Source organism: Saimiri boliviensis, chromosome 1, assembly GCF_048565385.1.
Source record: "Saimiri boliviensis isolate mSaiBol1 chromosome 1, mSaiBol1.pri, whole genome shotgun sequence".
Classification (NCBI taxonomy): Eukaryota; Metazoa; Chordata; class Mammalia; order Primates; family Cebidae; genus Saimiri; species Saimiri boliviensis.
Window position 1 is genome coordinate 133,435,766 of NC_133449.1, and position 23,080 is coordinate 133,458,845.

At 40.7% G+C, this 23,080-nt stretch overlaps 1 protein-coding gene across 2 annotated transcripts; it reads left to right on the forward strand.

The window, feature by feature from the left end:
- The first annotated feature begins 37 nt into the window (after positions 1 to 37).
- Positions 38 to 21,798, forward strand: MPHOSPH6 (M-phase phosphoprotein 6). 2 transcript variants are annotated; one of them, XM_074404622.1, is made up of 5 exons: positions 38 to 175; positions 5,328 to 5,440; positions 17,799 to 17,889; positions 20,229 to 20,323; positions 21,182 to 21,798. In XM_074404622.1, the coding sequence occupies exons 2-5, from the start codon at positions 5,331 to 5,333 to the stop codon at positions 21,312 to 21,314; spliced, it is 429 nt and encodes a 142-aa protein (XP_074260723.1). In that variant the 5' UTR covers positions 38 to 175; positions 5,328 to 5,330; the 3' UTR covers positions 21,315 to 21,798. The 2 variants fall into 2 exon arrangements, with proteins under 2 accessions (XP_074260723.1, XP_003938108.2); XM_003938059.4 differs by having other exon boundaries at positions 38 to 147.
- Positions 21,799 to 23,080: the final 1,282 nt, after the last annotated feature.

Consider the following 23,080-nt stretch of genomic DNA (forward strand, 5'->3'; position numbering starts at 1 on the left):
GGCGTCGCGGGTTATACACGTCACGCAGCTACGCACTCCGCTCCGCGCATGTGCGGTGAGGCTCGCGGCCGAGGGCGGCGCTGGGCGGGAGCCACCATGGCGGCCGAGCGCAAGACGAAGTTGTCCAAGAATCTGCTACGCATGAAGGTGCGGGGACGCTGAGCCACGCCGGGCGGTAGGGGCACCTGGTCCTTCCGACCTGACCTGGGCCGAGGCGGCGGGCGGACGGGGGACACCAGAGAGGCCCTAAAGGCTTCCAGCTCTTGCGCTCATTCATTCACTTAGCGCCTGCTCTGCACTGTTTACTGGGAACCAGGTTATGATTTAGGCTGACTCTCTCTGGAGGCCCGCGGGCGGATCGGATTATATATACGTAAGCAAGCAGTCAGGGTACAGTTTACCAAGTTCACTGAGGGTAGAAGCGCCAGGGACCCTGGGAACTCACTGAACTTCTCGCAGGGTAGTGGTCCCTTTAGGTTACTGGTAGGGTGGGAGGCACAGCGTCCTAAAGTAGGAAAAACTGAGTTCAGAGGCCCCGGAGGCAAGAAGGAAAAAGAAAAGCATGGAGATTTCCAAGAACTAGAGATAATTGTTTCCAATAACTAGAGATAATGTTTGGAAGGCAAATACTAAGAAATGAGCTTGCAGAGTACGCCATGGTCACAACGTGCAGGGAATTTTAGGCCCGATTAAGGATATTTTCCTTTATTTTGTGAGCAGTGGAAAGCTATTGACACAGGAACAGTATCAAAAATAGCAAATATTTACATGTTGTGGATACTCGACAATGTTTTAAGTGTTTTGCATATATTAACCTATGCAGTTCACATAATGACACTTTGAGGTGACTACAGGAAGTAACTTACCCAGAGTTACACAACTAATAAGTAGTGCATACGGGATGGAACTCAATCTAGCTCCAGAACCCTCGCCCCTTATCACTACTCTGTAATGCCTCTCACTGAGCACTACTAATAGAGAGCAAACTGTTACATGTCATGTTTAAAGAGGTGGAATTTCCAAAAGAAAAAAAAAAAATGAAGGAAGCTATTCATAGCGTTCTGAAAGATTGGAGAGAGAGCCCATTCGCAGTGACTCGCGCCTGTGATACCAGCACTTTGGGAGGCTGAGGTAGGCAAATCGGTTAAGCCCAGGAGTTTGACACCAGCCTGGGTAACGTGGTGAAACCCCATCTCTACAAAAAATACAAAATATTAACCAGGCGTGGTGACACGCACCTGTAGTCCCAGCTACTGGGGAGGCTGAGGTGGGAGGATCGCTTGAGCCTGGGAGATCGAGCCTACAGTCAGCTGAGATGGTGCCACTGCACTCCAGCCTGGGTGACAGAGGGAGACCCTGTCTCAAAACGAGAAAGATTAGAGAGTAAACATTACACATGCAAGATTTGAATGGAGTTGAGCTAGGATGGAATTAGGGATGAAAGGGTGAATGAGAGTGGAGGATAAATTGTAGCATAACTTATAGTTTGTCAAGCACTTTCATGGATATTAGCAAAATTTGAATATGGATCAGAGTTTGCTTTTGATTTTAGGATTTGTAATAACATTTAATTTCAGAGAAGTGGAGTGAATTGGCCAAGCAGATACTGAAAAGATTTTAGCAATTGTTTTAGCTTTTGGAATAAGCCAGATGATGTACTGGGTGACTCAGGCTCAAACTAAAGATCTGAGTTGCAACTAAAAAGGAGGAAATTAACTTAAAACAAGTATCCACCCCCACCAAGTGGGGAGACCCAATTGAACATTGGAAGCAAAGGAGAGGGAAGAAGATCACCCAAGTTCTCTATTTGGTTTAGCAGCTTTTGGTCATCGATAACAAAGAACTTACTGGCAAGATAGCAGGAGACACTACCTATACTAATTGAACAGAGTATACTGTGAGGAGGCATGGAGCAGCTGCACTTGGGTGGGATAGCCATAGCTAAGTCCTATATAGCATGAGTCCTCAACCTCTGAGCCATGGACCAGTACCAGTCCAGGCCTGTTAGGACTGAGCTACACAGCAGGAGGTGAGTGGCAGGCAGGCAAGCAAGTGAGGGAAGCTTCATCTGCATTTACGGTTGCTTTCCCTAGCTTGCATTACTACCCGAGCTCTGCCTCCTGTCAGATCATTAGCAACATTAGATTCTCCTAGGAACACGAACTGTACTGTGAACTGCACATATGAGGGACCTACCTGGCATGCTACTTAGGAGAATCCAATGCCTGATGGTCTATCACTGTCTCCCATCACCCCCAGATGGGACTGTCCCAGTTGCAGGAAAACAAGCTCAGGGCTTCTACTGATTCTAGATTATGGTGAGTTGTCTAATTATTTCATTACGTATTACAATATTAGAAACAAAGTGCACAGTAAATGTAATGCGCTTGAATCATCCCTAAACCATTTGTCCCTCTCCTCCTCCACCACCCACCCCATGGAAAAATTGTCTTCCAGGAAACCAATCCCTAGTGCCAAAAAGGTCAGGAACCACTTTTTATGGCAAGTATGATAGGGTTGAGGATTTAATCCTGACTCACTTCAATGCCTCTGACTTGGTAAGCCGTTGCGGGGTGATCCTGATGGGAAGCAGAAAAAGGAGGATGTGGATAGAAGGTCTGCCAGTATGGAATGGTTGTAGAGAGGGTGCTTATTTGTGATTTTAACACTATTAGACTCTTAGAACAGGGCTTGGCAAACTTTCTGCAAAGGACCATATAAATAAATATTTTGGGCTTATGAGACAGGCAATCTCTGTTACAGCTACTGAGCTCTGCCATTGTTGTTCAGGACCAAATGACCATGGCTGTGTACTAGTAAAAATATATCAACAACAGCAGGCATCCAGCCTGAGGACGGTATTGTGCTGATGCCTGCTCTGAGTCCTCACTAGTTTTAGACTGTGTTCTGAAATGCTCTAGATTAAGAGAATTGAACTTCTATGTAAGTCTGGAGGTGCTTGATTTATATTCACAGGTAGTTCTGTCCTTTCCCTGTGTACAGAACATAAGTTTATGGCTCTTTTGTATACCAAAAGAATAGGTACATGACTAAATGGGAGAAAAAAGGGCAGTTGGGCAGTATTGATGAGTTTTACCATGAGGAATATTAGTGATTTAATGAGGCATCTGCATTTCAAGAAAACCATCCCAGAAAGAGAGTCTGGAAAAATAAGACAAGTCTAGGTTCTTTTACATTCAGAGAACCTTGATTGAGTGAGCTCTTTTGTGTCCCAGGGGTGCAGCCTAAGTACCAATGGTACAAGATGAGTGAGAGTCATGGTCTATTCAGAATCGTAGTCTTGGGAGACACCAAAGAAACACTGTGATGGACAATAATCCAGTGTTGATAAGGCTGTCTTGGAAAGGTGCTACTTTATAGGAGCAGGCCTACGAAAAGCCAAGCCAAATGCCAATTGGGGAAGTCTTACCAGAGGACACATGCTGTGGGCCTACAAGAGTAAATACTGTGAGGCAAAAAATGGAAACATGTTAAATAGCAAAGGCAAAAGGACTGGGTAGTATATTGTGTACATTGCAGAAACTGCAGTTCTTTCCTGGGATGAGGGTATAGACACAGGTGAAATGGGTGAGGACTACAAGACAGTAGTCTACAAACTTGCTTTCTTTTTTTATTTAAAATAGTAATATATTCACAGGGAGTTGCAAAAAGTGTTCTGGGATATCTCGGGCATCCTTCATGCCACCTCCCTCAGCAGCAACATTTTATATCACTAGAAGACAATAAAGAGCCAGGACAGTGACAGTGAGCTTACTCAGATTTCACCATTTTACATGCACTACTTTGTGCAGACAGTTGCTGGGTCATATGGTAAGTGTATGTTTAGTTTGCTAAGAAACTGCCAAGGTGTTTTCCACAGTGGCTGTACCATTTACTTTCCCATTAGCCGTGTATGAGTGATCAGTTTCTTCACATTCTCATGAGCACTTGATGTTATCACAGGCATGTGTTACTTAACAGGGATACATTCTGAAAAATGCTTTGTTAGGGGATTTCGTCATTGTGAGAGCATCATAGAGCTGATGTACACAAACCTGGATGGGATAGCCTACCACACACCTAGGCTGTATGGCACAGCCTCTTGTTCGTAGGCTACAAACCTGTACAGCATGCTGCTATACTGTATACTGTAGGCTGTTGTAACACAGTGGTAAGTATTTGTATATCTAAACATATCTAGACATAGAAAAGGTACAGTAAAAATGCAGTAGTATAATTTTAGGGGACCACCATCATATATGGGTTTCATCATTGACCAAACATCATTTTGCAGCACATTTTATTCATGAACGTTCTTAAGGTTTTTTTCATTTAACTTAAAGCCTTTATGCCTAAAAAGGCTTGTGTTTCTTTTTGGAAGAACTGAAATAGAAAGAGAAGAAATATGGGGCCTGAATAAGGGAAATAAATGAGGGCACATAGAAACCAGTGGAACCTGAAACCTAACTGCTAGGAGGCTCCTGGGTGTTTTCTGATTTTATTTTCTCCAGTGTTGGTATTTTATCATTTTGTTCTGGTTTGCCTCTTAAGTTTGTTCACTTGTTCTCAGAAGAAATGTAGATATTCATGCTGGCGAGAGACTAGCAGCAGGACTGTTATTTACTGCCATATTGTCAGATTTCTGCAGATTTGATAATAAGAGCAGCTGAAGAGTTTAGCAGCATTTCGGAGGAAAAATAAAAAAGAGCAGACTTATAGATGCACCTTTGCTTCTGTCTACATTTATTGGGCTCTTACTGTGCTTCAGTCATCTTTCTGGGACAGATGAAGGAGATGACTCAGACACAGTCCCAGTCCTAAAGGTCTCCAGAAGAGAAAGATGCTCAAAAAGTTAAGATGTGGTGAGTCTGTTGGAGGGAGCCATGAAAGCATTTAGGACAGAGACACTGATTTTACTGGCACCTGCCAGGGATGGCATCACAGAAGTGGCGTAAGTTTACATGTCAGATGGGTGAGGAGTTGGCCAGGTGGAAGAGGGTAGGAAGAGCATTTCAACCCAAGATCAGCAGGTGCAAAAACCAGTGGGCTCCGTGGGTGAGAAGAAGACCCTTGAATGTGGTGTCTTAGCCCTTAAGTTTCCAAAGGAAGCATACATTGTGTATTTTCACATACCCTGACACCATCCCTCATCATCTAGTGTAAAGTTGGAAGGGAAGAGCTAAACCATTTGATCATTTGCCCCAACTCTCAGTCTTGAGGTAGGCTCCATAGATAAATGAGGGATAGCAAGTAGAAGGAAATTATTTGAGGTTTCCTCAGTTCTAAAATGGAAAAAGTTTCTGACATTGATTTTTTCTTTCCCACAGTTTATGCAAAGGGGACTGGACTCAGAAACCAAGAAACAACTGGAAGAGGAAGAAAAGAAAATCATTAGTGAAGAGCACTGGTATTTGGATTTGCCAGAGCTTAAAGAGAAAGAGTAGGTTTATTACAATTTCGTTAATGATGCTTGGGCCATTCAGAAGCAAACTCCTGGTAAATTTAACTCATCATTTCAGCAAGATAAAGCCCATGAAATAGTTTCTTTTCAGTTTGTTGAGTTAGCTGGCACAACTAGAAAATATTAAACCTATAAAAGTTGCACATGGATTTATACATTTTTACTACTCCCTCCCCCAGCCACTATGTATCACATTGTCGTTTTTTACGTTGAATAAAGGAACCTAGCCCACATATCTCAGATAGTAACAGCAGACCTTTTGGGGAAGCTGTAATGTTCTGTCACCTTAAGTTCTAAAGATTGCCTGTGTACTTCAGGCCTCTCCAGTTTTGTTTCAGTTACACAGTTCATGATGTGGAGCATTTTAAGGCAGGTCAGGAGTTTTTGTTTGTTTTTTTGAAATTGTTACGACTTGTAATACCATCCATTTAGCTAACATTTACTGAATCCGTAGGGTGTACCAGGAACTGGAGGAAACACTTTACATCCTTAGTTATCTAATCTTCACAGCCAACTTAGGAGCTCCCTCCTGTCATTCTGTCCGTTTTGTAGTTAAGGAATTAAGCGTCAGAGAGGGTAACTTGCTTGGGGTCACCCAGCTAGTCAGTGCTGAAGCTGGGGTACACTGTTTGTGGCCTAACCCCAAGCTTGGCTAGTACCTGATCAACAGTTCTGAATAAGGGAGTGATGGATTTATTTCATCCATTAGTTCAGCTAAATCCTTCTGGTAGCTATTTTTCATTTTCCACGCTACTTTTCTTACTTTAGTAAGCTCTGTGGTATGGTAGTTTTACTTAAACTTTGGTCAAAGGACTGAAGATGTGTATGAAGCCTTACCTTCATACACATTTATGTCTTTACATTCTGTACCTGATATTTGGGCTTTGATTGGGTATGTTATATTCCCTTGTTCATTTGGCTGACCTATGGACATTTGTTGAAAGGTTAGATATCCTTCTCTAAAGATAGAAAGTATGACCCACCAGGAGGGGTGGGGGAAGGTCATTTTTTTCTCTACTTGTCAGAGGAAGCAAGATGTTGGTGAGGAGGGTGAAGATAATGCCAGGGCCGGGATCAGGGGGAGGAAGGGACCTTTGCTGCTAAGGAGCTATCGTTTAATTTTATGCCTTGACTAAACTTGCCAAAGTATTCCTTCCAGTTGTTTATTAAAGAGCAGGACTGTGTCTATCTTGTTTCCAGTCATAGTCTTCCCCCTCCCCAATGTGACATTGTTCCCAGAAAATGACCTTTACGTTTCTTTCCTGGGAAGGTCAATGATAAAATTTTGCCATTACTCAGCATCTTGTTTATGTATAGGTGTGTGTGTCAGCTCAGGATGTTGGTCCCAAAAGATGGTACTCTCAGACTGAGGAGACACTATCAAGGTGGGGGTGGGGCATGGGGGAACCCATGAGGAGAGTGTAGTACCTTCCTAGCTTGTGTAGTAGCAGCGATTTCCACCTGAGCTTGCAGAGTCAGGGGGCGGGTGGAGAATGGTGACTGAATCTGGAGATAAGCTGTGTAGAGAGAGCGCCTTACAAGAGTTGCTACTTCCATCCAGGGGTACAGCCAGCCCAAGGTCATCCTAGCAAGGGAGCCATGTACCTGGCAGCAAAGGAGCCCTTCCGTGCATTATATTCAGGTCAGCCTCCCAGGCCAGAGAGCAATGGTGAAGACGGGAGGTAGATCTGAAGGGGTAAATGGATGACATGTCCTTGAAATATGTGTTGTATTGTAGTTGTTGTTTTTAACACTCTAAGTAGGGAGACCATGGAATGGATTGGTTAATTAAGCACATGGGCTCTGAAGTCAGGCAGACCTGGGTTTGATGCCCTGCTCCACTACTTGTTTACTTGTCACTTTGGGTGAGTTGCTTAACCTGTTTTGTGTCATTTGTATATTGGATATGATGATAGTACCTGTCCAGTATATTCCGAGAAGTAAATAAGGTAATGTATGTAAAACAGTCACCACAGCTCCAGGCAGAAAGCACAGTGATTGTTGCCATTGTGTGTATTTACTTATACCCCAATATAGGAAGGACACCCATTGTTTCTCCTCACTTATATTTGTGCCTCCTTTTTCGCTAGTGTTGTCTGAACTATTCCAGAGTGTTACTACTCTCTGTGCAGTTGGAGATTGCAAGTGTATATGCTCTCAAAGTCTTGAGTTTCCCGTTTTTAATGTCAGCCGTATCAATCTGTAATTCAGTGAAGATAATGAAGGCTATTCAGTGTTAACACCGCCTCAAAGGGGACACCTTTAGCCAGTGACTAGACCATCTAGGGGAATCATGATCTGCCCCAACTTGGACCAACTGAAGGGCTTTCCTGACTCCAGAGCTCATTTGTGGCTGAGGCCTTGGTATAGCCACATTGTACATTATTGTCTCCCTCTGCCCAATCCTCCTGTCTCTGTTTTCCTAGAAGGGTATCTGCTGAACAACACTTTCTACTAAATTTTCTGCATATAACTCTGTCTCAAGGTCTCTTTCCAGGGAAGCTGATGTAATATAAATTCCTAAGAGTGAAATTTACCAGATCAAAGATTTTGCTATGTGTTGCCATACTGTTTTTTCCCCAAAGGATATGGCCCAGTAACAGTGCAAATACAGGCAGTTTTATTACTCCTTTGTCATAGCAAGTGGTTTAAGAAGTATTTTTGGCTATTATGCATCTTATTTTGTATTTTGTGGTCTAATTGGAGTCAGAAGCTATAGGGACCTGAAACTAACAAGTTAGCCTGCCATTCTTTCTCTGATGCTGGTGGAAGATAGGAGCCTTCTGGGTCTGAGATGCAGGGGAGGGACAATATTCTTTCCTTCTGCCCATTTGAGGTTCTTTAGCTGGGGTGTCTGTAACAAAAGACAGATTAACAAGAGAAAGTCATACACATATATTTCGTAAAAGTTTTATGTGACACAGGAGCCTTCATAAGAAAATGAAGACTGAAGAATTGGTTGAACCTGAGTGTTTTTATGTTAGGTTTGGTGAAGAGTGGAAAGTTGCGGACAAATAGGATAGGACCAAGTGGTATGAGCGAAAAGTAATAAGCTAGGAGAAATTTAGCAAGTCCTTTGTTCAGATATCTCTCTGTCCCTTCCTCTTCTGAGATAAGGATGTTGCTTTCCTCCAAGCATAGCGGGGACACCTCTCATGTGAGGGTTTTATGACCTGCTTCGGGGGATAGTCAGAAAATCCTAACTGCATGGCATTTTTCAGATTCCTCCAGCGTTTAAAATATGCAGTATGCCAGGATGCCATATTTCGGGGGTAATGTGTCCTGAACACCATCAGAGACAACGGTCTTACCACAAAGAAAGCAGCACAAGCATTAAGTTTGTATTATTTCTCTTTTGTTCCCAATTCCTAGAGGGATGACGTGAAGTGACCCATACGGATGCTGTGCGCCCAGTGGATTAGCATCACAGCTGAGATCTCCTGACCTTAGGAAACTGCAATCTTAGATAACGGACCACAAGCAGACTTGCCCTCAACCCCAAGAGAGGCCTCTGTATTATACTGGACAGTAAACAGATCTGCCCTTTGCTTTAGAGGAATACTTTTTCAAGGCTGCTCACTATGCAGATATCCTTACAAAGATAGTCCAGGGCAAAAGGGCAGTTAGTGCCTCACTGGAAAAATGCTCAGGAATGTGAGACCCACTGAGAATGGTTTCCTAACTGGAGTTTTGCCATGCATATTATTTGTGGCTTTAGGCAAGGCTGGCTTTTTTCCTGAGCAGTAGTTTCTCATCTGCAGACTAGATGCAATAGATAATTTTGTGGGTGTGTTTTAATCCTAAAATTATAGAACCTCATTAATGAAAACTGGATCATTAAAATACCGAAACAGTTAAATTTTGAAATATTTCACTTGCTTGCCAACTCTGTAATTAAACTTTTCCAATTCTTAAAACCATGCAGGTGGATACAAAACACCTGTGCTCCTTTTTATATTAAAGTTATGGTGTCAATGCAAAGCCATGGTAAGACCTCTGAGGGGCCAGTAGTCCTGCTCTGAACCCATTCCTGGCCTCTAGGGGTTGCCTTTCTCTGGGTCCCTCATTTGTTTTAAGTGAAAGCTTCTGTGAAGTTGGAGATTGCGTGTGTATATGGTGTTCTCCTGAGAGAGGTGATTTACTTGGAAATTGAGGAGCTCTCATCAGCTGCCCACTCTATAAGGAGTAAGACTGGACAATTGAGAGGAAATCCCAAGTGCATAGAAAAAGCTGAACAGCAAGTTCTGTGCCCCAATTTAGATTCCCTCAGGGATAGTTGGTTCTGAAGTAAGTGAGGTGCTGGCCAGACTAGAGAGCCAGTGAGAGAGGAACCAAAATCACAGTGGTTCTCAAAGCTTTGGAACTCAGGAGCTATTTACATTCATAAAAATTATTTAGAACTCCTGGAGAGTGTTTTAGGTGATTTATATTTGTCAAAATTTACTATATAAGAAGTTTTAGAAATTATTTAAATATTCATTTAAAAAAGAAACTCATTACATAATACATTTTTAATGAAAAAATAACTTTTTCAAGACAAAAAATTGAATGAGTGCACCGTTTTCTATTTTTGCAAATCTCTTTTTTTTTTTTTTTTTTTTTGAGACGGAGTTTTGCTCTTGTTACCCAGGCTGGAGTGCAATGGCGCAATCTCGGCTCACCGCAACCTCCGCCTCCTGGGTTCAGGCAATTCTCCTGCCTCAGCCTCCTGAGTAGCTGGGATTACAGGCACGCGCCACCACACCCAGCTAATTTTTTGTATTTTTAGTAGAGACAGGGTTTCACCATGTTGACCAGGATGGTCTCGATCTCTTGACCTCGTGATCCACCCGCCTCTGCCTCCCAAAGTGCTGGGATTACAGGCTTGAGCCACCGTGCCCGGCCGCAAATCTCTTTAACATTCCGGCATAATAGAAGACGGCTGGACTCTGAACACCTGCAGTCAGCCTGTTAAAGCATGTTTTTGTTGAAGTATATAAAGAAAATCCACCCTCACACAGGTGATACAGTTGAAAAGAGAGGAGTATTTCAGTGGCCTTCTTAGGTAATTCTTCTTTGGTACGATTCCAAAACTCAATCAGTAGTAGTTTCTTAAGAGTAAATTGCAGTGTGGAATCTGAAAACACCAGTGAACTTCCCATAAGTCTTGGTCTGTCTTGTATTCTAAATAGATCTTTTACCCATATATGATTTCTTAACATTATGCATCTGTCATTTGGAAAATGAGTTGTATAGATTTTCCCAATGTTAACTCATCTTGTTATACAATATCAAAAATCACATTCATTAGTATCACCGTGGATTTCATCAGAAAAGTCTTTTAAGTGTTGGGAATCTATCAAGCCCAAGATGACAGATATAAGTTATTCAGAGTTCTGACTTTTGCTTGAAAGCTTGAATTTTGTTATTGGCAGTAAATAGTATCAATTGTTCCCCTTGAAGTGTCAGGTTCACCTTATTTATTTTCAAGAAAATGTCTGCCAAATAACCCAAACCCAAAAAAACATACTAAGGTGTCTCATTGAAAAAAAATTGTCTGATTCATCTCTCAGTTCCGTCACGTAAGTGTAGATATATTATTTGACTATCAAGAAGAAGTATCTTATATATAGTTTCTATTTTGTGTATAGAGTGTTTTTTAAAGTAATTGAGGGCTAAGATTAAAAACAAATGTGTGGTGTATCATCAAGAACATACTTGAAACTGGCTTTTTTTTTTTAACTTTGAGGGCCTAGAAGTGAAGCATTTAACTACTAGGATACTCTGGTATCACTACTGCTTTAACTCATGCCAAGATTTCATTTTCCCCATAGGTGCTTTCACACAGTCTGCAAATGTCAACACAGTAAGAGATGACATCTTATTGTTATCATGCAAGTAATTCTGATCTCCTGCTACTCTTAATTCTCTCCATTCCAGCTGTAAAGGCGTTATGTTTCTTAGGTCAGCTAGATTCCTTTCTCAGGGCCTGCACTTAGGACTAGGCCCTCAGGTGTTCTTCACCTGGGCGTCTTCATATCTTACTTCCTCACTGCCTTCTGGTCATTGCTCAGATGTCACCCCATCCAAGAGGCCTACTCAGACTATTTTTTTATAAGACAACGCCTCTCCTCTAGTCTGCCCTCACTGTCTTCCCTTAAACTGCTGTCTGTGGGGGTGGAGATGGGGTGGTTGTTTCATTCAGTGGAATGTACTTAAGTCTACAGCTGTTTGTGTTTTGACAGTGCATGCATCTTTGTAAACCATACTCCTGTCAAGGAAACATTTCCGTCACCCCATAAAGATCTTCATCCCTCTTTCTAGTCAGTCCCACCCCTGCTGTGACGCAAGCCCTGTTCTGATTTCTTAAACCACAGATTAATTTTGTCTGTTCTTGAGCTTCATAAAAAAGGAATCGTTCAATATATACTTTATTGTGTCAGCAAAATGTTTTCGAGGTTCATCCTTGTTTTGAAACATCAGTAATTTGTTTCTGTTGCTAAGTGGTATTTCATCTTACAGATACACCACAGTGTATCTTCATTCTTCTATTAATGGACATTAATAGAAGTGTTATAACACTTTCTCTGAGGAAGTATGAGAGTTCAACATTTGGAATTATATATCTTTTTAATTTTATTCTAGTGGCATCTCATTATGGTTTTTAATTAGCATTTTCCTGATGACTAATAATGTTAAAAGACTCTTTATTGGATTGTTTCCAATTTTCTATTTTTTTTTAGAAAGAGTCTCACTCTTCTGCTCAAGCTGGAGTGCACAGACACTATCTCAGCTCACTGCAACCTCTGCCTCCCAGGTTCAAGCAGTTCTCCTGTCTCAACCTCCTGAGTAGCTGGAATTACAGGCATGCACCACCATGCCCAGCTAATTTTTATTTTTAGCAGAGATAGGGTTTTGCCATGTTGGCCAGGCTGGTCTTGAACTCCTGACCTCAGGTGATCCACTGGCCTTGGCCACCCAAAGTGCTGGGATTACAGGTATGAGCCATCATACACAGCCTTGTTTTTTTACTCTTATGGATAAAGCGTTATGAACATTTATACCCAAGTTTTGTTTTGTTATGTTTTCATTTCTCTTGTAACTGTGGAATTGTACTTAACTTTAACAGAAATTTTTAGACCAGTTTCCAAACTGTTCTGTGATATTACATTTTCACTAAGGAAGCATTAGAGTCCAATATTTGGAGTTATGTATCTTTTTAATTTTAACTATTTTAGTGGCATCTCATTATGGTTTTTAATTTGCATGTTCCTGATTACTAATAGTTTTAAAGAATGTCTTGCTTTTTGGCTATTTCCATGTCTGCCTTTGTGAAGTGCCTTTTCAAATATTTTGGCTATTTTAAAAGTTGAGAAAGTTTTGTTTCTGTTTTTTTTTTTTTTTTTTTTTTTTTCAAATATTTTATATCACGTATTTGTTCACCCCCATACATCCATCATTTTATTGTATTTTTTTTTTTGTATTTTTGATACAGTAAGAGTAAGTTGCAGACATCAGTTCATTTCCTCCCAAAATATTACACCATGCATATCATTAACTCAAACTCAGGTGTTTCCAGGGTTCTTTTTTTTTTTTTTGGCAATAGGTGTGCGCATATAGGATTTATGTTCTGAATACAAGGTCTTTGCCATTTATATGTATAGTGAATATTTTCTTCTAGTCTGTTAATGTTGTCTTTTGATGAGTTTTTATCATTTTGTTTCATTATTTTTTTTTCTTTTATGGTTTATTCCTTATGAGTCCTATCTAATGAATCTTTGGCCATGGCAACTTGGTTAGATATTTTCTGTTTTCTTCTAGAATTTTTGTAGTTTTAGTGCCGACATTTTAATCTGTGGTTTGCCTCTAATTTTTTATGTACAACATGATGTACATTAAAGGATATATTTTTCATGGATAACCTGTGGTCCTATGAATTTTTTTTTTTTTTTTTTTGAGACAGTCTCACCCTGTTGCCCAGGCTAGGGTGCAGTGGCACAATCTTAACTCACTGCAGCCGCTGCCTCCTGGGTTCAAGTGATTTCCCTGCCTCCACCTCTCAAGTAGCTGGGATTATAAGTGCCTGCCACCATGCCCAGCTTATTTTTGTATTTTTAGTAGAGATGGAGTTTCACCGTGTTGGCCAGGCTGGTCTTGAACTCCTGACCTCAGGTGGTCTGCCTACCTTGGCCTCCCACAGTGCTGGGATTAGAGGCATGAGCCACTGCACCTATTAAAATTTATTGAAAAAATTTTTTATACTCATTGCATTGTTTATCCCTAAGTACTTCATAGTTTTATGTATCATATCAAACTCGTTTGTTGTGTGTATGTATGGCATTGGGGAGTGTGTAGAAATTGATGGTTGTATGTCTACTTTGTATTCTATAATGGTAAAATGACTCACTGACAAGTAGATTTTTGTGGATTCCTTAAAAGTGTCTGCATGCATAATTATGTCATCTGCAAAGAAAGAGAGTTATACATTTTATCTCCTCTTGTTTTATTTCGTGGCTAAGGACCTCAGTACAATATTGAATAGAAATGACAGGAGTGCACCTTGAGTTGTTTCTGATCATAATGGGGAAGGCATTTGCTTTTTCTCTATTACATATGAAGTGCTGTGTTTTCATGAATGCCCTTTATCAATGTCAGAGATATTTTCCTAGTTTGCTGAGGGTTTTCATCATAAATGATGTTGAATTTTGTCAAACAATTTTTTATGAGAAGACCATGATTTTTATTTTGTTAATGTGTTGAAAACTGTGTTAGACTTTTGAATATCAGAACAGCCTTATATTTCTGACATACACTCTACTTGGTCTTCATATGTGACATTTAAAATTTTTTAATTCAGTTTGCTGACATTTTATTAATGATTTTTACATCTGTATTTATAAAAGATACTAGACTGTGGAGTTCTTGTAATGTCTTTGATTTTGGCCATGAAATGAATTGGAAAGTGTTCCTGTCTGCTTTTCTCAGTTCTTGGTTTGTGTAAAATTGAAATTATTTCTTCCATAAATGCTTGGTGAAATTCACCGGTGTAGCCATCTGGATCTGAATCTTTCTCTGTGAAAAGATTTTTAGTAATGAATTCCGTATATTTAATCGACATAGGACTAATCCAGTTTTTCACTTCAGATTTTTTTTCGGTTATGTAACTTCTTTTTTTAAAGTGTTTTTTCCTTTAATTATATAAATTCTATCTAGTGTTTTTGTGCAGTCTCTATTTCTTAATTCTGGCTTTCTATTTCTTTCTTCATTGCATTCATGTTTTCATTTAAATCCTTGAACATGTTTACAATAACTGTTTTAAAGTCCATTTCTACTCATTCATTCATCTTTTTCTGTTCTTCTTTCTGTGAGGCAGTTACATTTTCTTGCTTCTTTGCATGTCTAGTAATTTTTTATTGTGTGCTGCACATTTATATGTATTACATTGCTGACTGCCTGGATTTTGTAACTTGTCTTAATAGAGTGTTTAATTTTGTTTCATTATGCAGTTAACTTACATGCCAATCAGCTTGTTTTTGTCAGGACATGTTTTGTAGCTTCTACCCTAAAGCTAAATTGTCTCTACTCCTAAGATGTGGCCTTTCTACTAAATCCACAGGGTATTTAGCTTGGTCTCTCTTTCCTCTCTGGCCAGGCAGAACTCAAACATGTCCTTTCTCTGTGCAAACTCTATTATTTCTTCAACATACAGTTTCAGGGTAAATTTTTTTTCCCTAGGTATGGTAGGCTGGAAAATAGTCCCCCAAACAACATCTAGATTTTGATCTCTGGAACCTGTGAGTGTTACCTTATATGGCAAAATTTACCTTGCTAATATATGAGTAAATTACAGATCTTTAGATGAGAGATTATCCTGGATTATCTGTGCAGGCCCTAAATGTAATCACCTTTCCTTAAAAGGAGGAGGCTGAGGGAGATTTGACGCACGGAAGGCCTTGTAACCTTGGAAGCTTCTGGAGGGATCCCAGGCCTACCAACATCTGGACTTTGTACAGAACTGTAGGGGCATAAGTTTCTGTTGCTTTAAGAAACCAATTTTGTCAGCTTAAATTTGTTACAGCAGCCGTGGGAATCTAATGCAGCCGGTATTCTCCCAGAAATCATCTCACCAGCAGTTATTTTTCTCCTAAGTCTGAAGATTCATCCTGCACGTGTGCAGCTTAATAGTCAGCCAAAGGTTCAAGGGAACCCCACATGCTGGTCCTGAATTCCATGGTGTAGCTCTCTTTCTGTGGTCTCCTCACCCAGACATTCCAGCCATCTGCATAGCCCCAAACTTCAGTTTGTGTCTTTGGCCTTTGTTTTTTTTTTGTTTTTGTTTTTGTTTTTGTTTTTCAGCTGAAGCCCCAATGAAACAGTTGGTCTCGTGAGCTCAGCAAGACTGGGCCTTATATGAGCTTCCACAATCTTGAAATTGCCCCTAGGCAGAAAACTGTGCATTCATGGGGCTTATTTCATTTGGTTTTCTTCTCTCAGGCATCATAGTCCTATGCTTGGACTGGTTCATTATCTTAAAATAGTCATGTAATAGTTTGTCCTGTTTTATAGTTATGGTGTGGGAAAGCTAGTTCCATACTAATTACTCCTCTACAGCTAGGGGTGGAATAACCTATATTTTCATCCATTTTATGATATAAATGTTTCATTCATTATTTAGCCTCTCTTTCTATAGATTGTAACCTCCATGACAGCAGAGGCCTTTTTTTTTTTTTGGCAGACGGAGTCTCTGTCACCCATGGAATGCAGTAGTGTAGTGTTGGCTCACTGCAACTTCTGCTTCAGGGGTGCAAGCAGTTCTCCTGCCTCAGCTGCCTGAGTAGCTGGGACTATAGGTGTGAGCTACTATGCCCAACTGAGGCTCTTTTATTGGTGGCTATTTCCACAGTTTCTGGAACAGTGCCTGCACGAAGTTTGGTTACTAAACCAAAGTATTTGTTGGATGAGGGAATCTTTATGAGAATCAGAGCCTACTCCAGCAGACAAGCCTTAAAGGCCACATGTTTCCTTTCTTGCCGTATGTAAGGGTTTATGGCCCGGCTGAAGACAGATAATGTCGCCATGGATTTAGCGTTTCAAACTCGTGACTCAGCAAAGAAATTCTGCTGGAGACAGTAAGGTCCTGGTCCAGGGGAACGCAGCCTGCCCTGATGCCATCAGTGGTGTCGTGCTTAGCCCTGTCAACAGCAGCACTGGGTTTCCTAGAGTCATTCTGTACCATGATTTTGGTTTCAGTGCAACTACCTAGCAGCTGTTATTTCTGCCCATCTTCCAGTTCTGCCCCTCCAGCCTTCTCTGTGATTCTGAGATGCCCAGTACACTCGGCCCTTTGTATCACAAATTTTGGTCTCCACAAGGAGTCCTGGAACCAGTTCCCCTTGGAAATAAAGAGCCTACAGTGTTCTTACAGTAAATTCCTTCTCTGCTCAAGTCATCCAGGGTCAGTCTTTGGTGTTTATAGCTAAGAGTTCTGACTGATAACACTGTTAAAGCTGCTCAAGCCTCTGATTTCCCACTACTTCTCCTAGATATAGAATAAGAATTTGGTGGGGACCAAAATCTTAGAAGTCACTACTAAAAAACTTATCTGGGTTACCAAAAACCAGCAGTTCCCCCAAAACTATTGAAATATCTTTTAAAAAATCTGTGTATAAGTGCACCACACAGCTCAGACCTGTGTTCAAGAATCAGCGTAAATGCAAGTGTGAAAAAGACTGGAAGGAAATGTTCCAATATAGTAACTAACAGTCCTTTTTAACCTGTTGGTGGGGAATTTCCAGGCAGTTTATAAACTCATACTTTATTCTGCTTTTCAAATTATGTTTCTTGAAAGGTGCTACTTTGATGATTAGAGAATGGAATTTTTGAAATCCCTGAGAACAAAAGACAAAACATGCCAGAAACTTTTGTAAAATGATTTGGAGTAGTGTATCATTGTATATTGTATGTGTATTTTTATATACGTATTATTTCCTTTCTGAAAAAGAACTGAAAAAAAAACTTGGTGAGGGGATGTAAACACAAAAGAAACTTTGCTTCATCTTTGGCAAATTCAAGTTTATTGTAAATACCTTAGGTCTTTATATTATGTAGGTATTTATGCAAATTAAATGTGGTGTTTAAGAGAGGCTCTGCCTCCAGCCTGCTGCTCTTGTCTCCTCATGCCTTTGCTGACCAAATTAATCAGTTTTTATTGTTAACCCTAAGTTAGAAATCTTACTGTATTTTTACTTCATTCTCTTGAGAACCATAAGGTTGATTTTTTATTCTATGTTTTGGCTTTTATTTGCTATGCTTTATATAAGGAAACATGATATTAATATAGGTTTATTTTCCCATTTAGGAGTTTCATAATAGAAGAGCAGAGTTTCTTATTATGTGAAGATCTTCTCTATGGAAGAATGTCATTCAGAGGATTTAATCCTGAGGTTGAGGTATTAAATATAATTGCTTCAAATTTAAACTTTTCCCAGTTGAATTTTTTCTGCTAATAATTGGGCTTAGGTGTTTCCCCACCAGGTACAATTTCTACTTGTTATATAGAAAATAGCAAACCTTGAAATATTGCCATAGCTTTTTAAAGAAATTGCAGGCATTGCAGTCTAGTTTTATGGTAGAGGTGAGTAGATAATTTAACATAGCAAGTTAAATTATCAGTATGCAGCCCTTGACAGTGCCACTGTAAATATTAGAATTTCAACTTGAGTCTTTTACAGGGATGTCAAGGTTCTTTTACAGGAATGTCATGTGATGCTGTTATGAAAAGTTATTTTCTGGCATCTATAAATGTATTTTTTTCTAATGGAAAAATGTTACTTTAGAATTGTGCAATTTGACTTTTTAATCGACAGGTTTTAATCCAAGATCGTAAGTAGATTTTTAAATGAATCCTTTGGAAAGTTTGTTTGCAAAATGAATCTTTGCCTTATAACTGAGCTGTTCATTTAAATTTTCCTGCTCCAGCATGGAGAAGCAGAGCTTGATTTAACAGATATTCATTAGAACTCTGGCTCATATGTTAAAAGCCATCCTGTCAGGTACTTGATGAACCAAATGGACACTTGAGATATAAATCTTTAGTTTTGTAAATATTACTTGAAGCCAGGATTTCTCACCCATGGACATTTGGAGCCAGATAATTCTTTGTGGTGGTGGCTGTCCTGACAGGATGACGACCCGCATGTCCTCTGTTCTCTACCAGCTAAATGTCATGAGCACACACACACTCCACCCTCTAATCCAGTTGTCACAACCAAAAATGTTTCCAGACACTGTCACAGGTCCCCTGGTGGGGAGAGTCATCCCCAGTGAAGAGCCACTTCTCCACAAGCCGTAGTTAGGTAATCCAGAGTTTATTGAAAGGTTGTAGGTTGGTTTTCCTTTTCTGCTTTTTTGGCAAGGTGGAAGGAGGCATATTGATAATTAAGGTGTTATATTTACTTTACGCAGAGTCAAACATTGGAAGTGTTTGTTTTTAGTATATACTGGTCTTGCTTTCACCGGCTTTAAGTTTTAGATTGAGGAGGAGAGGAGCTGGGCAGTGGGTGAAGAGGGAAGAAAAAGGCAGGGATTCTTAACATGCGGTATCCAAAGAATGGGTTTGTGGATAGGCTGGCATTCCAAAATACATCTGCTGCAATGGGAAAGGAGAGGTGCCACTGCCCGCAGAAGGTGATGGGGGGCGGGGGCGGGTGTTAGAAAATGTCCCCATTTACTGGTTTCTGTAACACTGCATACAGTCCTCCTGGGAAAAGGTTTTGAACTATTATCACTCTTTTAATCCTTAGAAAAACTAGTTGAGGCTGTCTTCTTATCTTTTTTTCTTTATCTCCCTCTTGCTGTAAAGAAGAGATTACACATTTAAAAAAAAAAAAAGTCAGAGGATAATCATCGCAAAAAGGTTAATGTGAAAGAGATGGAGGAGAGACCTGTGGCGCACGGATGTTACATGGGATGCATTATTCACCCTCAAGTTTAGGAGGGTGAGGCTGAGGTGCAGATTCCCTCCATTATACCAGGGTCAGCGTTCCAGTTCTCCCGCCTCCTCCACCCACCATCACCACCACCTAAGAGATGCATTAAAAATTACTATTGACTGCTGCCAAGCGCAGTGGCTCACGCCTATAATCCCAGCACTTTGGGAAGCCAAGGCAGGCAAATCATGAGGTCAGGAGTTCAAGACCAGCCTGGCCAACATGGCGACACCCCATCTCCACTAAAAATACAAAAAAAATTAGCTGGGCGTGGTGGCAGGCACCTGTAATCCCAACTACGCTGGAGGCTGAGGCAGGAGAATGGCTTGAACTCGGGAAGCAGAGCTTGCAGTGAGCTGAGATTGTGCCGGGGTGACAGAGTGAAACTCCATCTCAAAAAAAAATTACTTTTGACTGCTAGTGCTTCTTCATTTGGCTCAAAGATAGGGTAGGGGAAGCTAAGAGAAAATCTGAAAGTTTATCTCTTCCCCCACTCACTGGAATATGTCAGCAGTATGCCTGCTTTAGATATGAGTAACTAATACTAAGATTTATGATCTGAATAAACTTTCAGTTCACACAAAATACAATCCAATGGTGCTTTGCCTTACTGTTTTTTTGACTTACAGCTGACTTTTGTTAGACTGTTATGGTATCAAGTATTACAGAGAATCCCTTATCAGTTTTGACTAGTTCTCTAGAGTATTTGACTTCAATTTCTCTGCCTTCAAATAAGTTTGACATCACTTCCTTTCACAAGCCTTTTCTAGCCTGAAGGTCAGCACTGGTGTATTTTTCAGAAATTGATGCTTCATATGAATGCTAAGCACAAAGCAGAAGAAGTTGAAGATGAAACAGTGGAGCTCGATGTGTCAGATGAAGAGATGGCTAGAAGGTAACCTTGCTGGGCAGCAGCTTTCTCATCTGGACCAAGCATTCGTTGGCTCTCCCAGTAATACTCCTCTTACCCCACAGTCCACGGCAGCTTTAAAGGGAGTTCCCAGTAGGACGATGACCATGATTGGCCTTCTTTTACATGGCCTGTGGGGGGTGCAGACCTGTCCCAGGCTGCCAGATGAGAGCCCGTTTCCAGTGCTGCGGGAAATATATATTTTAAAATGTACAACTCAATTTGTTTAGGATAATGCAAACACCAAAATGGCAAGGAATTTAATCACTCTATAGAGAAGTTCGTGAATTGTTAAATTAGATGGTTTCTTTTAATCATATTTTTCTTTTTCTTAATCTTTTTTATTGCATATTTGGTCTGATATTCTTGACAAGGCTTGATTCGTGTGTGTGTGTGTGTGTGTGTGTGTGTGTGTGTGTGTGTGTGTGTATTACAATTCTTTTTTTATGTATATACTTGAAGTTCTGGGGTACATGTGCAGAACATGCAGGTTTGTTACATAGGCATACATGTGCCATGGTGGTTTGCTGCATCCATCACCCCATCATCTACATTAGGTATTTCTCCTAATGCTATCCTTTCCCCAGCCTCCAACCCCCTGACAGGCCCTGGTGTGTGATGTTCCCCTCCGTGTCCATGTGTTCTCATTGTTCAACACCTGCTTAAGAGTGAGAACGTGTGGTGTTTGGTTTTCTGTTCTTGTGTCAGTTTGCTAAGAATGATGGTTTCCAGCTTCATCCCTGTCCCTGTAAAGAACATGAACTCATCCTTGCTTATGGCTGCATAGTATGAGTCCTACCTTTTAATTGGAAATTAAACATTTACTGTCTGTCCTCTTGACAGATATGAGACCTTCGTGGGGACAATTGGGAAAAAGTTTGCCAGAAAGAGAGACCATGCCAATTATGAAGAAGATGAAAATGGAGACATACAACCAATTAAAGCAAAGAAGATGTTCTTAAAGCCCCAGGATTAAGATGGATGCCTTAAGCCATGGCCCACGGGTGCTTCACGGAAGTCAGCGGCAGATCTGTAGCTCATCCCAATGGTGTCTCTGTAGTTATTCATACTGTAATGTTTACTTTGTAAAGAGATGTGTCATTTTAGAAACATGCTGTTTTTGAAACAGATGTTGATGGATGTTGTACATCCTTGGCTTAATGGTGTTCATTCAGAGTGGATCTTTAGCTCCCTGATCTTCAAATGTAAATTGTTAGAGGGCTCCTTCCTGAAGAGTTTTTGACCTCTGGTTTCTCTTAATACAGTTCTCCAGTCACTGACCTTGAATTGACTCATGTAAACTAATGCCAAAGTTTAAATTGCCCTTTATTATATTTATCAAGAATAAGCATGCCTCTCCGGCCTGCTACCAGGTCATTGTCAGTTTATGGTATTATGTCGTTTTATTTAAAGCATTGAATTAATAGAAAAAATTATTCTGTAATAAAAATCTACTTTGACATAGTTTCTGTATTTTCTTGTACTTTCAAATAATAATTTCAGTCTGATGCAGTAATACAACTTTTTTCCACATAGTAATTTTAAAAAACAGCTGATCAGAATGTAGTGATGTATGAGGTTGAACTATAAGAAATTACCTTTTATGGGGTCAAAAACAACCATCAGTTTCTTACATTATAGCCCAATAGAATTTACCACTAACAAATGGTCCAGTCTCCTAGGCTGAAGTCTATTCTACATGCTAAGTATAGAAAGAAGCACACAGAATTAAGTGTGTGTATGTATGTCTGTCTGTCTGGAGGTATGTACCTAGGACGTCAAAAACTACTGATTTAATTTTGCTCCCAGCAAATGAATGAGGTACATGTCTCCTCTCTCCCCAAATCCCTGTAAAATTGTATTGCTCTGTGACCTCAGTTCTCAAGTGAGTTAGGAGAAAAGATAGGAATTTGAAGTTAATGTGGCCTTTTTGTCAATACAAGCATGAGAATGAAGCCCCTTCCAACTCTGGGAAGTAACCAAAAGTTCCTCCCAGTGCCTTACCAGGACCACAGTCCGTGGACTTACCGCACGTCTTACGTACCTGCCTGCAGTGTGACTTCTGATTGACAAACGTATTTCACCATAATACGATGGGGGCAAGGGGCTTATGCCTCTCAAACTTACTGGCCTTAGCATATCCCCCATCACCCAGGGACAGCGGGCATAACAGGATGATGGAATGGTCTGCTGAAGACAGTTACAGCACTAGGTAGAATACAACTCCATCTGACAAATGCAACGAATGCTCTGAGTGACTGCTACATGGGGCTGTTCTTGGTCAGAATGCATGGTCTGGAATCAAACAGAGGTAGATGGAGTGGTGCCACTCGAGTGGGGATTGTTTCCTGCATCTCTTGATGAGTTCCCAAGGGGGAAGTACTCCTGCTAGGGAACACAACAATGGCTCCATTAAGACAGGAATTGAGACTATCCAGCCATTTCACTGAACCAACAGGCTGGAGTTTACTGTTCTGGCTGGTACAAGTGATGCTGGCAACAAAGGGGCATTTATGTCCTTCCTACACAATGGGTGGGGGAGAAAGGCATCTGGAACCCGAGGATTCTCTAGGGCATTTTTAGCACTTCCCATGTATGCCGCTAACTTTTAAGGAAGAGCTGTAATGATCTCAAAGGGGAATGACTGAGGCCCTTTAGGCAATGATGGTTTGGTACACCCCACCCGGTATAAACCCTGAGAAGTTGAGCTACTGGCTGAGGGTATAGGAACCATGGGATGGT

Coding starts and splice junctions, on each gene's coding strand:
- MPHOSPH6 (XM_003938059.4), top strand. CDS start 49: ATGTGCGGTGAGGCTCGCGGCCGAGGGCGGCGCTGGGCGGGAGCCACC. Junction 5,441..17,798: donor CCAGAGCTTAAAGAGAAAGA/GTAGGTTTATTA, acceptor TTTCCCATTTAG/GAGTTTCATAATAGAAGAGC. Junction 20,324..21,181: donor GATGAAGAGATGGCTAGAAG/GTAACCTTGCTG, acceptor TCCTCTTGACAG/ATATGAGACCTTCGTGGGGA.